This window comes from Poecilia reticulata, linkage group LG21, assembly GCF_000633615.1.
Source record: "Poecilia reticulata strain Guanapo linkage group LG21, Guppy_female_1.0+MT, whole genome shotgun sequence".
NCBI classification, from domain to species: domain Eukaryota; kingdom Metazoa; phylum Chordata; class Actinopteri; order Cyprinodontiformes; family Poeciliidae; genus Poecilia; species Poecilia reticulata.
The window spans coordinates 12,243,579-12,260,894 of NC_024351.1; the positions used below are offsets into that span (position 1 = coordinate 12,243,579).

The window sequence follows — 17,316 nt, forward strand, 5'->3', positions numbered from 1 at the left end:
GGTGTTAGATTTAAGAAATTTTAAACCCGTGTAGCAACTAGATCTGCTTGAAAGAGCTTTATTTTTTACAATGAGAGTACATGTAACATGTAAAAAAAAAAAAAGCATTTTTCAACGATATACAATTGTGCTTTAAGCGCTCTGTGTTTGCTTATCTCCTTATTAGTTCATTGATGAATTACTTATTCAAGGAAATTTGAAGTGGTCTTTCTATGCAATATTCATTTGAATTAACCCATTTAAGAGTGTACTTTTACCTCCGTGTTTTCTTTCTAACTGATGTTACTTCCTCCTTACAGGGATTCAGTTTCGTCTCCCTACTTCATGCAGTGTGGACCGTGCTCAGCCACCTCCAGGTAGCAGTGTTATACCGCCCCTGTTTTTTATGCAGTAGTAAAGACACGTCTGTAGGAGTTAAAAACAGAACAAAACAAATGGGGAGACATAACGTTCTAAACTTTAAGTACACTTAATATTTCACACGTTAACCTACCACCTGGTGTTTGAACAATGACTATTCACTTCACATCTATCAATCAATCAATCAAATTTTATTTGTATAGCACATTGCAGCAGCAAGGCATTTCAAAGTGCTTTACATAATTAAAATAAAAACAGCATGTGACAGTGAATAAACAGTGAGAAAGAGAAAGAGATTTAAAAAAAAGATACAAATATTAAAACCCGTGCCCCTTTTAGGACTTCAGTTAAACGTCGTTTAACTGGGACTCTAACCCTCTGGGAATTTAAGGACTCCAACCTCTAGGTTTTTAGTTGAACGCCGTCAACTGGGACTCTAAACCCTGTAGAACTTTAGTTAAACGTCGTTTAACTGGGACATTTTCCGGGGGGCTTTACATCATTAAAACGTAAACAGTGAGAAAGAGAAATAAAAAGATATTAAAAAGTAAAGATAAAAACATTAAAGAGATTTAAAAAAAAAAAAAAAAAAAAAGGATTAAAAAGGTGAAAACATACAAACATGGAAGACATCAAAACCCACACTCTAACCCCAATTTAGCCATAAGCAACTCTAAACAGGTGGGTTTTAAGTTGAGATTTAAAGGCACCCTGTGTTTCAGCTGTTTCACAGTTTTCTGGAAGTTTGTTCCAAATTTGTGGTGCGTAGAAGCACAATATTTATTTGGAAAACAAAGAAATGTTTTTACCAGGTTTTAATATAGAGTAAAAAGCTGCTATAGGGAACATAGTTTTGAAGATTTGGTTTTACAAGATGAGAAAATGAGTGTTTAGGACAACCCGACTCCACCATATTTTTGCATCAAACCCACATGGACAAAGACTCTGTATGTGTAGCGCCTTGCTGAGTAATGCCCTATAACATTGACATAATTTAAACAAAAAAACAATGATGTCTCCATTTTAATTTCAGATTGAGCTGCCATGTTGACCTGTTGGGGTTATAGAAAATAACAAAACTGTAAATTCTCAAAGGTATTGACTGTGTGTAAGCTGAACAGCAACACAATTTGCAGAATTTAATTTAGGTTTGTTTAGTCTTGCTTTCTCTCTCTGTGGGGGGATGTATTTACCGATCTGCTTTTGTGCAATTATGCAAAGCCAAACAGTTCGATTTAACAAAGGCAGCATCAACTGGATACATGAAGGACAATAAACTTTCCTGGTCTGTGTAAATTTAACCAGCGGGTCAACTGAAGCTATAAATCTCATGATAGATGTTTCTCAACTTCAGGTACAGAATTCAAGAGGTTGAGCTGTTTTAGCAGGCAGGACATGAAGAATCATCCATCTCGCAAAATCTCCCCTTACTGGTGTTCCTTCATGCATCTATGTTTGTACTGACATTAAAATTTTCTTCTTTTCTCCAGCAGCTTTAGATTACATGTTCCAGTTCTTGCCATTAAATAGTTGACGACGCTTTTTTTTTTTACTTCACTTTAAAGATCATTCAATGTCAAATAGTTTGTATATTCAGGGCAGTCCCCTAGTGTACAATGACTCACAACTAGACTGATTCCAATTCCACGTTTTACCCTTGAGAACACCTTAAAACTTGCCCTTGTTGGGGTGGTGGTGGATCAATGGGAATAGCAGTTATCTAGTAGGCAACATGTAGATGTGTTTATGGATGAAACACTAAGACGAGATTCCTTTAAAAGGCTTTTGATTGGTCATTATGACAAAACCATATAATTGAAGTTAAGTATATTTATCTGTCAAAGGTTACAAAAAAAAGTTAATTAACCAGGCAACACACTATGATGACCATGTCTAATGGTGTTTTAGTCCTCTTTTTGTAGCCAAAACAGCCCAACAGCTCAGAGCTATAAAAGCTGCACTAGACCCCTAAAGGCCCCATCAACATGTTGGTGCTTAAAAACCCATCATTGTGTAGTTGCTCAATGGCAGATTGGGGTTGCTCTGCACAGAGCTGAGCTGAGCAACATGCAGAGCTCTCTGTACCAAAGTAAAAATCACAGTGGTCAGTGATAACATCATGGTGTCTGATAGATCAGAAGCAACTTTGTAGACGTCCACAACAAGCAAAATAGCAGACAAGCCTCCATGGATCGGATTTGTTTGTCCTGCACTCTGGAGAGTGCTGCACAGCAGAAGGATGCCTGTGTTACCATCCTAAACTGGTCAATTGTGCAAAAGCAACAATAAATAAATGCATTTATGCATTTATTACATGGTTTTATATTTTTAGAATATAAAACCATGCTTTTATATTCTAAAAAGCATGGTTAAACCTTTGGGGAATGACATAGCAATATAAAATGATTCTATAAAATTGTTCTCAAAACCTTTAATTTCAATGACTTCAACATCAGAATATTTAGAAGTAATTTAGCAAAGATTGAGATTTTTTTTTTACAGGACAGTTTACAGGACGACATCTAGTGTTCTGTCCAAGTACCTGCATTTCCCCATTTGAACCTATATTGTGTGAGAAAAATTTAAAGGCTTATATTGCTGCAGAAACAGTCCAAGATATGCAAAAAAAATCATATGATAAATATCAGGTGTTATTGTTGGCATGTATCAAAGATATGATTTAAGATGTACTTCTCATTAATAATTAATGTATTAAACTTATTAATTATTTAGGCAACCATAAAGTGTATGATTAAACTTCAAAAGTTGTGATTGGTGTTCTTAACTGGCGGCCTAATCCAGCCATTATCATCATCATTAAGCTTTTGAAGGACTCCCATCTACTCTAATCATGATTACGTTGTGATTACTCGGTTGTTGTCCATATTGCCAGTTTTTAAAGATGTTGCGAGCCCTTCTAACCTTTTCCCAAGTACCACAACAGGCCAAATTATGAGTTTTTAAAGAGTTTGAGTCCTGACTCACTGGCTGTAAATGCCCTCTATGCGGTACTTGTTTATCAGGGAAGTTAAAAGCCTTATTGTGAAAATATTATTTTGTTGCTTAGTAGGTCTGGACACACAACTGTGACAGAGAAAGGGATGTGTTGCTTTTAAAAGTCAGGTTGACCTATCTTAACATTTCAGAAACTCAATTAGAGCAGAAACTCAATTCATCAATTTCATTTGAACCACCAGGGGAAACGACAATGTCACACACTTGATTGATTCTAAAAAGGATATAAGGGTAGTCTTTGTAAAGTAACATACATTTAATGCTGGGTTTCAATACATTTATCGTTGGGAAACATGTTTTTACTCTCACGTTTCATATGAATATCTCTTACCTTAGCTGTTTTTTTGTTTTGTTTTGTTTTTTCTCTTTTTCTTTCCAACGCACCAGGTTCGTGTTAGCTAATTAACAGGCGTCTTTCCCTCGTCTCCTTGATTTTTTTCTTGGCGGTTGCCAAGAAATGTTAGGTATGCATTACCGCCACCTACTGGTACGGAGTGTGGTAGCACCTGTCTTTCATTACTGATAACTTCAGTCTCTCAGGTTGACTTTCATTTCTTAAACCAAAATTTCCCCTTATGCAGTTCCCTTTAATATCCTCACAATGCATCATCTGCTGTTTTGATAGCTTGCCCTTTTTTATTTTAATCATTGTCTTAAATTTAAGACCTCTCCATTTCCTTCTCAGCTTCACATAACATTTTTCAGCTTTTTACAGGAATTATTAGAATGTTTGTTACCAGAGCCAAATTAATAAAAGGCATGACTCTCCAATTTTTCAGATTTAAAATATAATAGCAAAACTGATTTTAACGCATACAACTATATAAATATTCTTTTCATGCTAGTTGCTGAAGCCTGACATTTATGTTATTGAGTTATGTGCTGGCCACTGAGCAGTTTGTAACATTTTCAATTTAAAAAGTAATTCAGTCAGTGCCTGTGTGTAATAATAGAAAGTGTGGAGTTATTGTACACTCTGAGTCATTGCGCTCATTATATTCTTATACCCACCTGCTGTGTCTCACAGAATTCCAGCCCCTTTATGCTGGATAGAAGCAAAATCTAAGATAGGATTTAGTTTAAAAGAGTTCCTTTAATCCACAGTGTCCTCAGTGTGTGCACAGAATGTGCGTTTAAAGATAGCTACGCTCATAACGTGGGTATTTCAGCAGGAAAAGAACACTTACATTCCTGTATTAGATAATCTGTTCACTTATGCTGTTTATTTGATAACATCCTTTACGTAAACTTGAGGATGAGTGTTACTAAATGAAATATATTACGAGCAGATTAGTAAGGGAGGAGATCACATACTGTAGGGAATGTATGTATTTCTCAGCATGATTGCCGCAGATTTGCATTGTGATCTGTGATTAACGTTTGTGTTTCTTTGTGTTTTATTTTATTGTATTTCACTCCATTTTATGGAGGAAACTTCAATTGAAAACAAGAAAAAAGTTGAAAATGAACATTTCAAATTGCACATTTTGAGCTTAATGATGGATCATTGATTAGTCGTCATTCAAAGGTGAATAGATTTACCCAGCTTTTAATGAAATTACTTAACTATAGAACCATCTGTCTTATAAAACAGGCTGCTTTCTCAACAGACAGCAAACAAGAACTTTACTTTTGTAACTAATTTGACTACTTCCTGCTTTTTTGCGTACAATATACTGGGACAATTGGAACCTGATTCATCAATATTCCAATTCAACGAGTCAAACAACATTGTCTCCACATATAGTAAAGACTCAATTTTCAACTTAAGCTTTATGCATTTTGTTACCAGTAGCCCCTGACAAGAATACAGTTTTGTACCAGTTTTTAACCTTTCATTTTACACCTGGAAATTTTACAGACAAAAGCAAAATAAGCTTTGAGTCAATAATTTGCAGAAAGATGCTGCCCCTCGATAAGGGTGTAAAGATAAACGAGGTAAGACGTCACAACACACAATAAAAGGTTTACTAGAATTAGACAGGAAAGATTTTTTAAAAAGATTTCTGGAAAATAAAGGTTCTTTCCCTTTTTAGCATAAAAATAAAGCTATTACAAAGCAAAAGCAGCGTTTTATACAATATGAAACCAGTATACAGTAATCCAGTCCAGTTTTGTAACTGCTCTGAGGTCCAGCCTAGGTGATTGTCATCAAAATTTCATTTCCACAGAATTATCAATTCTTTTCCATAATCCTTCATTGTTCTTCCCCAATGAAAGCTGCTATTTTCCACCTTAATGAAGCTCACCCTGCTTTAACTGCTAAATCAATGTCTGATATCTCATCATGCAATGAGGTCCCTCTATCACACCATGTGTGATGGCGGTGAACTGCAACATTTGCCTTTGTCAGCTTTTGCCACATTTTTCATTATCACGTTTTTTTTTGTTTTTTTTGCCCTCTACCCTTGTTTTGCCTTGCCCCCCCCTTCTCTCATCCTGCTTTTGCTATCCAGCGGTTTCATATCCTCCCAGTTACAAGAAGACCCCACCTCCTGTGCCCCCGCGCGCCACCACCAAGCCTCTTATTTCTGTGACAGCCCAGAGCAGCACAGAGTCCACCCAGGATGCCTACCCTGAAGGCAGGCATTCGCGAGGAGGTCTGTGGACCACGGATAGCCTCGGGCGCCCTATCTACAGCTCCACGGACAGCCTGGACAGCACCAAGGCGGTCACCATGGCCATGGAATCAGCGGCAGGCAAGAGGCATGCGTTGGTGGGGAGTCACACCTCCGTCCAGACATGTGACAAGGCGGTACTGGTATCAAAGGCTGAGGAGTACCTCAAAACCCCACGTTCTTCTATTGGTATACAGGTAACGAGACACCTAGCAGCATCAATGTCTGTTCTAGATACCTTGAAAAGAACAACTTACAACTGAGGTTTTCTCACAAAATATACCAATGCTGTCTGCCATTTTTGGCAGAAAAGCTAAATCAAGTAAATCTTTAACATAATATACATAAGAATTTATATGCAGTTTGGTTTTATTTGTATTTTTCTATGTTATAAATGCAGATCTATTGAGATTATAATTGATAAACCAAAAAAAAAAAGTGGAACCTAAATGTACGGTTACCATTATTTTTAAAATGTTTCTTGCAAATATAAACCTGTAAACATTTGACGGTCATTTTGCATTCAGCCTCCTTTATTCTGATACCCCTAAATAAAACGCAGTGCAATGTATTTTCCTTCAAAGTTCACCTGTATGTAATCCAACTCTACAATTGGATCAATAACAAAATGGAGAATGGAACCACTTTCAAAACAACATGATAATTAAGTTAAAGTTGAGCATGTCAACAAAATACAATAGTATATCAAGTTTCTTAGCTAATGCAAATCCTTGATATTTAATACGTATATTAGTGTGTATTTGTACTGGAAATGAGGGTCATTTTTACACTAGTGTGTGTATTTCCCAGGTGGAGACTGTGACCGACTCTGAGGCTGACAGTAAAGGCCTTCCTCAGTTTCACTCCATAGGGATCCAGGTGGAAGACAGGAAAAGGTATGCAGGTGTTGTAATACTTGTCCATTTTCTGTCGCAAGTTGATATACTTCATTGCTATTCGTCATTGCTAGGCACGGGAGGTTCAAGCGCTCCAACAGCGTGACCACGGCGGTGCAAGCAGACTTGGAGCTGGAAGGCTTTCCCTCCATGGAGGACAAAGGCCTGCAGTTCGGTGGCGCCTTCGGACGCCACTCTGAGCCCAGCACACCAACTCAGTATGGAGCCATCCGAACTGTCCGCACACAGGGTCTTTTTAGCTATAGGGAGGACTACCGGCCTTCCAGTGGGCGCTCCAGCCCCCAGCCCGAACCCTGGTTGGTGGAACCCAGCCTGGAGAGCACCGACTCAGGCCGAGTATCCCCCCTCCGGAGGGACGGCAGCTGGTTCATGCAACTCCTTCACAACGAAACAAAGAGGCTTGAGGAATGGTGCAAAGAGATGGAAAGAGAAGCAGAGGAACATGACCTGTCAGAGGAGAGTGAGTGTCCCTAGGGCAGGCCGGGGTTTTTGCTCTCTGACATCAACGGTTCACAGCGGCGTCACATCAGTGAAGCCACCGTAAATATTCGTAGTATTAAAACAGTGACGCTGACAACAGAGCTGCGACACACACTATTTGAGCTGATTTGCTTTTTGTGACCAACTGAAAGCCGATTGCTCATCGTTCGATCTTGTGCCAAGCTGTCGGTAATAAAGTTGTGTGTGTCTTCCAGTCCTAGGAAAAATCCGGAGTGCAGTTGGAAGTGCTCAGCTACTAATGTCTCAAAAGTTTCAGCAGTTTTACTGGCTGTGCCAACAGAATCTGGTGAGCAATTCTCAAATACATTTTATCCGTGTGATTTTCATTTTGTTTACAGGAAAAGAAAGGCTTATCTATGTTTTTTTTTTTTTGCAGTATTTGCATGTAGATTGGTCTCACCCTCTCTAAACTTTAGGCAGGTAGTTGTCCTGACGTTGCATCTGTGCACCTTTCCAGAAATAGACTGCAAAGATCAATGGCGAAGCAGTCGCTCTGCTGCTATTGACCCACAGTTGACGAAAGGGGAATTCCAATAGGAAACAGCACCTGTGTTGAGGCAATCCATTAATGCACAGAGGCAGCAGGTTGAATGGGAACTCAGGGTCTGAATAATGGAGTGCATCACCTTCTCACTGTTTAGCCCTCATGTCACGTCTGCTCATACTTCATACCTTTTCTGATGCTAACTATCCCCCGAGTCAGCTGATATCAGAATATGAAGTTCAATGAGTGGGATGTTTCTGCAGATAAGGGAGAGACAGACAGTGAAAAAGAGAGAGAAACAGACTTAATCAGAGCCTTAAAAGATAAAACTAAAAGAGAAAAAAATGAAATGCATCATTGTGGAGGTGGATGAAGTCTGTTGTCTTAATAACTTGTGTTGTTTTGTGCTTTTTTTCCCCCCCTTCTTTTGAATAACCCTGCTGTTTGGCTCTCCTAAAAGATAATAGGATGATAAATTAGGTCTTACATTGGTAGTGACAAGCTTTAGATTGCCCCGAGCTTTCAGATATCTTTCAAAGAGAAGCAGATGAGTCTGTTTCACTCTTTGAATGGTAGACGAACTGCACTGAGTGTTTATAAAAAGCCCTGAATATTGTTAACTTTTGAGCTGATGAAACACTTCTTGGTTTAAGCTCCCATGGTTTTTGTGCTTTGCCGTTTGAGGCAATGATCACAGGGCTCTCTCTATCTCTGTCTGTCTGTCTTTGTTTGCTGTTACTTCAGATTTACACAGTGCAAAATACAGAACTTCAAAACTGGCGATGACGTGCAAAAATATAATTCAAAGGTCACGCAAATTTTGACTGGGTCATTAGTGAATAATTCCTAATTCATGTTTAAAATACACTCACAAGTGTAATGCTAAATGTAGCCAGCAACCAACACTGGTAATATACTGCCACATAGTGGTTATAATTGGGAAATCAAACTGTAATTGAATGACTGGGAGCCCAAGGAATATCTACAAAAATGGCTGTGATTGAAACTTTTGCATTGACGACGTGGAGAGTCATTCTCCAGTCTGTTAGTTGTAGAAAAAACTTATTTTATTTGCATTTTTACAAGCGTCTGCTTCCTAGGACCCTAGTGCCATGCCTCGACCCACATCTCAGGACCTGGCTGGATTCTGGGACCTTTTGCAGCTTACCATTGATGACGTCACTGCCAAGTTTGATGAGCTGGAGCAGATCAAGAGCAACCAGTGGCAGCTGGTGGAGAGCCCCGAGAAGAAGGTATCATTTCCTTCCACACGCTCGTAATAATTAGTCTTAATGGACTCCAGATGAACACGCACAGCTTAAGAGGAAACTGCACCAACAACGTCAGTGTTCATTTTCAGGCATTAGCCCTAGCAGGAGGTCAGAGTATTAACAAGATGGAAGCATCTGTTTTAGTTTAGAGGGCTGATGGTAAAGTTTGCTTTTCCGTTAAAGCAACCACCAGCATCCATGATGTGAATTCATAACTCTTTTTAAAGGCTTTTAAATGGGGGAAGTAATCTACAATGTAATCTACAGCTATAGAATACTTCCCCCATTTCATTTCACTTGGTCACTTGTGTAAAATATTCATCAAATCTGATTTGACGCAACACCAAAAAAAATATTCCATTTGGCATAGAAACAACTTATCAGGCAAGTTTATTTTAATCAGTGTCTGAATGCTTGACACTTGGTATTCAATCAGGTTTTAGATGTGACTAGTTAACATGTAGTTAGCTTTCAAAAATACTACGTTGTATTCTTTTACCAGTGATTCTTTGCCGTTGTGTTTGGCTTGTAGTTTGTCAGTTATACTTATTCCTATGTCCAAAGTTGGGCATGGAAATGAAAAAGGCATATCATTTTTGAGAAGAATGTAGCTGTAGCGGATATTTTAAGTAATAACTTTATGATGAGTTTTCCGGGAAAGAGAAGAAAATTCAGAAATTTTTTTTACCCGCAAGTCTGAAACCTGATCAATTATGAACACATTTTAATCTGAGAAACTTTATGCTCACAAACAATAGTTGGAGTTACCTTACAGGTCTGGGTGGGAACTCAACCTTCCTGTTGTCCTCATTTTCTGTGTATAAGGAAAACACATACAAATCTCGGCCATTTTGACCCGAGGACAACAGGAGGGTTAAGAGATGCATCAAATATAGCTGTGGCTTTAAATATGTTCTATCTTTGTCCCTCAACTTTGGGCTGTTGATTCCCTCGAAGCCAAGTTCCCAGTTGCTTTATAATCCTGTGGCAAGAAGTGATTCCAACACAGATTTCTGTTGGAAACAATTCCTGCCAAAAGACTGTGTGGGGAAAGTAAGAGTACTCACTCTGTTCCTGTTGGAGTTGCTAATAAACAACATCCATGAGACATGGTCCCGTTGGAATTTATGTTTTTATGGTCAAGAAATCAACTGATTTTCAATTGATTGGAGTTATATTTACTACATCATCTTACATTGTAGAGCATTCCATTTTAGGAAAGTGTGTGGCTAAAAAGTCCTTTTTCTGTTGTTTTAATCTATTTTGAGAAGCAATGGAAAGGCCTGTTATCAACTGGTTTTGTTTCACAATTTCAGTATTGGTAAGATTTTTGCCCTTTGAGCATTTATTGCTTAACTACTTTGGGGAGTTAAAGGCCTTGCTTCACATGAATGTGTTTGTTTTATTCTGACAAATCATCAAGAAGCAATCTTTGAAGCTTTGTTAGTAGTTATTCCTCTAAAACAAAAAGCTATTTTTTTTAAAAACCTGGTGCAGGATGTAACTCTGTCTACAATGTAGCTCATATCAGACAATACTCTAAGTTTGAGGAAAATATTTTACATTATAGATAACTGACATTTTTGGAACAAGGTGGAATTCACAATTTGATCAAATTATTACTAGAAGGGAAGAACAAATTTCAACAGATGCAAAAATACTGCGGTTATTTTAAGCTTTCAGTTAAGGCGCTCTTTACATAACGTACATTAAGGCAAACGTATCAAAGTGGTGCTTGCAGATGAGAGACCTACAGCTGCAAGACACCATTTAATTGGTAATTGCAATTTAAGAAGTAACAAGATCGTTTAGAGCACTTGGGTAATTATCTGTATTCTACACTTTCTGCTATAAACACTCTACTGCCTTCCAGCACTTTGCAGCGCAGCAGAGCGTAACCCTCACAGTGACACAGATGTCCCACGTGTAGCCTTATTGCATCAGGGCAGGCACTGTTTAAACCAACACCAGCTCGCAGTCTTAGAACCTCACCTTTGCCCTCAGAAATCTGTCACACTCTTACGAAAATGTTGTGTTTATTTATTCAACAATCTTCCTGTGTACGGGACACGGTTTTTAGAGTTACAAACAACATAAACTGTGACATCTAGTCAGTCGTACTGGCGCGAATTTGTGTCACCGACTCAGTGGCTCTGAGGCCGTTCTGTGAGGACAAAGCCGTCACTCCACAAGAAATACATAAACGCATTACAGTTTGCAAATGCACACTGTGGTCTGATGAAATTAGAGTTGAAATACTTGGCTGTAATGACTGTTGGTGTATAATATATATCTGCAAAAGATATTGTGAGAGGATTTTACTTCATGAGCGACTCATACGCTGCGCAATATAGATGGCATCATGAGTAAAGAGCATCATAAGAAGGTTTTCCCTGAAAAACTCACGGCATCCGCCGGGACAACAAAGGTTGGACACAAATATGTCTTCCAAATGGAAAATAGCCCAAATCAAATACTGCCAAATTAATTACAAAGAGGGCTTAGGGACGGAGTCAGTGTTTGGGAGAGATGATCACAATTGCCTGGTCTCAGTCCAGTGAATAGTGGTGTGAAAATATCAAGGCAGGCAACAAACCTCATTCATTACATCAGTGGGTCGAATTTCCTACAAAGCATTGTGGGAAACATGTGGAATGATACACAAAATGTTAGATCCAAGTCATATAGTTTAAAGCTCAATTCCACTCCATTACTAAGGACATGTGTTTGAAGACCATTTTGCAAAAAGAAACATTTTTTTGGTAATTTTTACTGAACATAAATGGGAAGAATTTGGTCTGAAATGCTATTAATTCACAAATAACTCCCACAGCGGTCATCCTTGATGTCTGTTTTTTGTCATTTGTATGCTAGCAGAGGAAGCTCGCACCGTGTAAGATGTTGATAAAGAGCAATTCCCATTAGGATGCAAAGATTGCGCCACAGAATATAAACAAGTCGTTTCTAATTGGAATAAATAGGGACTATTTTCAGGGGTGTAATCGATTCTCTATGTGTCCCAAGGAGCAAAAGTGGCCCCCTCCTCTGCCGAAGAGGCCAGCCAGGGGCCGTGGTGGTGTGATGAGGGAGCGCTCTCTCGACCTCCAGGACCGCCAGCGACAGGAAGCCCGCAGACGCCTCATGGCTGCCAAACGAGCAGCTTCTTTCAGACAGAACTCAGCCACGGAGAGGGCGGACAGCATTGAGATCTACATCCCAGAGGCCCAAACGCGGCTTTGAGGTCCACACAATCCTCCTTAGCTCCTGTAGTCCATCTCCATCTGACACCAGCAGGTCGCGGCACAACATCTGCCCTCTGTCTCCTGTTTGCTGAATCTTTTTTACACGCTGTCCTGGCTGTCCCTGAAAAGAAAGTACACCGGGCAAAGATTTTAACAGAAAATGTTGCCCCCCACACCCTACTTTCTTTTTTTTTTTTTTATCTGCATAAATGACAACAGTGATGAATGATCAAATGCACGGGAGTGTGATTTTTGACCAAGTTTTTAAACCCCAACAATCTGGGGGAGGAAAAAAATGATACAGCAAACAATTTTTTTCAGTTTTCATTTGATATTATTCAGCTAAAAGTCGCCCAGCGCCAGCCAAACATCCTAAATACAGAGGCTGTTAATGTCCACAAGATCTGCCTTTGCCAAGTGTATCTTAAAGATCACAGGGACATTTGCCAATGGCTGAGAACGAGCTAACATTAAGTAAAATAACAGCTGCCCGAATTAAATCAATTTTAAGACTTATTTTTGTCTTTTTTGGTCCACCTAAATTGTTGCTGTTCCCGAACTGTGTCAAAGGACAAAAACACTTTTTTTCCCCCCATTCAAAGAAACAAAGCGCTACTTTTCCCTGCCCGCAACAACGGTCTGTGGCTAAAGCACCCTGTGTGTTTCCTCCATCACTCAAAGTTACCATGTTATTTCTTTGCAGTATAATTTTTAATTTCTTTGCTTTTTCCTTATTTTCTTTTTTTTTTTAAATAAGGTGAAAACCTGAAGAAGAGTTTGACTTTTTAAAATAAAGCGTTCAATTTGCAATGGTTGATGTGGCGAGTGCTCCACATATTTTTCTATGATCGTCCTTAAATCAGTCGTGCTGCAGCCACTAACCACTGTTGCTGGCTAGGATTTTTATTTTTATTTTTTTTTTAATAACACTAAAGAATCCATCCAAAAATCATTTCCATCCCTGCAATACCATTTAGTCTTAGGACTTTTTTAAAATGTGTGAATTACTACTAGCTGCTGTCCACATTTCCACTGCAGAACAAATATGAATTATTAACAACAACAACAAAAAGATTTACACAGCCTGAAAAAGGTTATTTCAACCAATGCATTTTGCACCTTATAATATTCATGTTTGTATTTCCAAGGGAAATGTAGTTTATGACGCTCATGTGATATTGTTGCAGTTGAATTGCAAGAACAGAGATGAAAAATCTACTACAGAATTTCATATATAAATATATATATATATGTGTCTATATATAAGTTGTAGAAATTGCACCTTGTTTCCTTTTTTTAAATGGCATTAATGCCACTCTTAAGTCAACTTTTATGATTCTAACACTTTTAATTCTACGTACAGTATCTCTCATAAAACCAATTTCAGAGTTTATGCTACACGTTTACTATTTCCGGTAATAACAGGCAATCGGTTCACATGACAGAGCGTCTGTCTGGTTATGAAGTCATATTTCTTAGCTGAGAGTTTGCATTCTGCACTGCATCTGACTTTCTGTTCTCGTTTGATCTGCTTGTGTAGTTCTAGGGGAAAACAGGTGCAAATGACACTTTAACAATATTCAGTTACTATAACAAATGGTGCTGCTTTTTACTCTAAAACTGTTGTCCCTCACCCAATCCGACACACACACACACACACACACACACAAATAACAGTACTTTTTACACTGAGATTTATTAACATGTCTCCCCGATGGTCGAGTGTGACTTTAGATACAATCAATTGTGCAATGTTGTTGCTTTCAGTGAGTTAAATGAGGAGACAGTTGTTTTAGTTCAGATTGTTGCCTAAAATAAAGTAAAGGGAGTTTTAATGAGATGAATAACGTTATTATTATTATTATTATTATTATTATTATTATTATTATTATTATTATTATTATTATTATTATTGAGCAGGAGGGAAAACAGGTTTGACATTCCGAAAAACTTTAAAAATAAAATTAAGAATACATCACAGTTCATGTTTTTATTTTTCCTCACACTTCCACTGCGTTCCCCACTCGTCTCCACTTGCCAGTCCAACCTCGGGTAATTTAAAACAAATGCCGATATCGCCGCCGTGATCATGTTCGGTCCAAAGTGTTTCCCGTTTTCATCTTAACACGTCCAGCGGTGGGGAGCAGTCTGCGTTCTCTGTCTGAGGTGGTGAAAAGTCAAGAGGGATAACGACACTTTCTAACTATCTACTGGCAACGAGGCTCAGCATGAGCCGGACTATTTTACTCCAGGATGAGTGCGCTGAATCTGAAACCTTTACCCTATGGCCTTATCAGAAACACCGATGAATGTAGAGATGACGTTGATGCAAAAAAGAAAAACTTCCCAGGACATCCGGCGACTGCGAAAAATTCAAATAAATACAACGGGATGACAGGGTGTTTTGATTTCATTTGTCGCATATTTAATTTCCAGTATGAAGTAGGGCAAATGTATTATTTACTTTTTAACGAGTTGAATTTTGTTAGCTTGTAAAATGAGCAACTGGGTATATTGAGCCAGAACTCAGAAAAAAAAAAAAAAAAGTGTAGCATTAATGTTTATATTTTTAGAACGTAGAAAGTTTGGAGTGAGTTCACAGAAAATGCTAAAACAAAGTAAATAGATTGAACGTTTTTCCAGATATATCATTAACTCTGCTGCAGCGCTTTACAGAAGTATGTACACCCCTGATGTTCCTTGGATAATATATTTTACACAGAAAAGTCTGCAAATCGGCACACATTTGTATTCAGCCCTTTTGTTATGAATTCCAATATAAGGCCTAGTTAAAACCTAAAGTCAACTAAAAGTTGTTATTCACAAACAACCCTTCCACGGCTGTATTTATTTGATGGCAACTGGCTGAGCTAAATCTATTGAGGGGTTTTATCAGAGTGGATAGAAAATGACCTCGACGTTTTTCAGATGTCTATTTGTTTTTTAAAAAAACTCAAATCACATTCCTTCTACTTTAAAACACTGTCTTGGTCTATCACATAAAATCCGAATAAAACACACACATATCTGTATATACATTATAAATATGCTTATTACAAATATTTTTTACATTATTTATTTCAGGTTGTGTTAAATACTTTAAAAGTCTAATTTAAGCAAAAAAAACAACAACTTTATCTTAATATATTTTATAGATGTGTGCCCACGATAGAATAAAGGAATAGCAGCATAAATTTGCTCTATAAGTCCAGTGCATTATAGACGTGCAATAAACTGTTAAGATGGTAAGGGCTTAGTCGCTTCAGTTGTTTTTTTTTTCAACATTATTGTTTTGCTTAAAATGATTTATGTTACGGCAGAGTGGTAGTGAGGAACAAAATAACACACGATGCCATTTTTCAATTATTTTGAGCTTGATTTCAGATTGGTTGTGTCTCTTATGTTTGAATTAGACACTAAAACAATGTAGTGTGAAATACTCACAGTTTATCACATTATGTTTTTTACAATTTGGTCAATGAACACATTTTGCTTCCCTTAAAATGTGAGAACTTATGCAAAAAGGTTTTTCAGACCCCAGCGGCCACTCTGACTGTCACCAGAAGCTTTTACCTCTCGTTTAGTCTTTCATCTTCATTCCTCCCTGGTCGTCTCTATCAACATCTCAACTCATCCTGTAGAAGGAAGCGTCTGCTGACTTGTTTTGATCTCATTTGAGCGACGGTCGACGGGCTACTTTCACATTCTAACTGCTCTTCCACCTGACTGAAGTCAGACAAAGTCTACTTCCCACAGACTGCAAACTGTGACTCCGTCGCGTCCACTGCTGCTGACCTGGCGGTCGTCATCGCCAGCGCGGGTTTTCAATTCAGTTAATTTGAAACTGAGCTTCTCGCAGCTTTAAATTCACGTTTCTGTTGTACTTGCGCGACAGTTGGTAATGAGTCAAATCTGTCGTTATCTTTTCCTCCTTCGTGACACTGTGTTCTGGTACTTTAAAAGAGGTGAGACTGAGACTGCAAAGTGCAAAGTGATAAGGATTATCTTGAAATACACTCACAACTTCATAGTGTTTTTTTTTGTTTTGAGTGGGAAAAAAAATCATGTCACTTCAGCTGCTTTCACAGTTGGACTGAAGTCTTGACACCAGGATGTTCTTAGAAGTTACAGGGACACTGTTGGAATCGACTACGCGTCTACAGTAACACATTGTAAGGAGTATAAGACACACAATTACAATATCGGCAATCACACAAAGTGTTTCTTGTAGTATCTCGCAGGGACGTTATAATATCACGGTGCCATTTTCGTACCATTATCTTTGGGTTGCTATAAGTGTTCCCTTTGTTTTTCCCTCGCTCTCTCAACCATTTTATACGGGGCTTAGAAGTTTGGCAACTATGTACATGACAAAATCCTCAGGTGCCTTACAGTTTGATTCTCTTAGGACTCAGCAAATGATTTGGTTTGAGGTTTGTGAGAGGACCGCAAGACCTTTTAGAGTTTGTACCTGCATAAAGGGCTGGAAACTACGTGCTCGGTTGGAACACAGAGTTAAAAAAGTGGAACGACATTTATATCTGCCCGTTTCAGTTGTCCTGATTTAGCACAATACAGTCTAGATAATAGACATCAAAGGAAAATCTAATTTGGTTCAGACCTTAATAAACCTGTTAGTATGATTTAAAAACACTTTTCGATCCACATATAAAAACCACTTTAAAAACCAATCAAAGGAAGGTCATTGTTTCAGAATATATTTTTTCATTCATAAGCGTCTTTACCGTCACCTTCTGTTTTTGCCCATTTCGGAATCTCGGTGCATACCAGAGTTGGAGGCTGGACCAGCTGGAAAAAGTGCAATAGTATTTTATTACAGTGACAGACAGGCTGGCCTGGAGCTCTTTACCTCACGGTTGAGTGTTTTAGCGAGCGTTATTAGGAGCG

The 17,316-nt window shown here is 38.3% G+C and overlaps 1 protein-coding gene across 5 annotated transcripts in view; it reads left to right on the forward strand.

The window, feature by feature from the left end:
- dlgap2b (discs, large (Drosophila) homolog-associated protein 2b) overlaps window positions 1-14,985 on the forward strand; it is a 92,170-nt gene extending 77,185 nt beyond the window's left edge. For all 5 annotated transcript variants that reach the window (XM_008397422.2, XM_008397423.2, XM_008397425.2 and 2 more), the window contains 7 exons: window positions 300-356; window positions 5,832-6,190; window positions 6,804-6,889; window positions 6,964-7,370; window positions 7,606-7,697; window positions 8,996-9,148; window positions 12,191-14,985. In XM_008397422.2, the coding sequence (XP_008395644.1) occupies window positions 300-356; window positions 5,832-6,190; window positions 6,804-6,889; window positions 6,964-7,370; window positions 7,606-7,697; window positions 8,996-9,148; window positions 12,191-12,406 (1,370 nt within the window). In that variant the 3' untranslated portion in view covers window positions 12,407-14,985. The remainder of the gene's footprint in view (window positions 1-299; window positions 357-5,831; window positions 6,191-6,803; window positions 6,890-6,963; window positions 7,371-7,605; window positions 7,698-8,995; window positions 9,149-12,190) is intronic.
- Window positions 14,986-17,316: the final 2,331 nt, after the last annotated feature.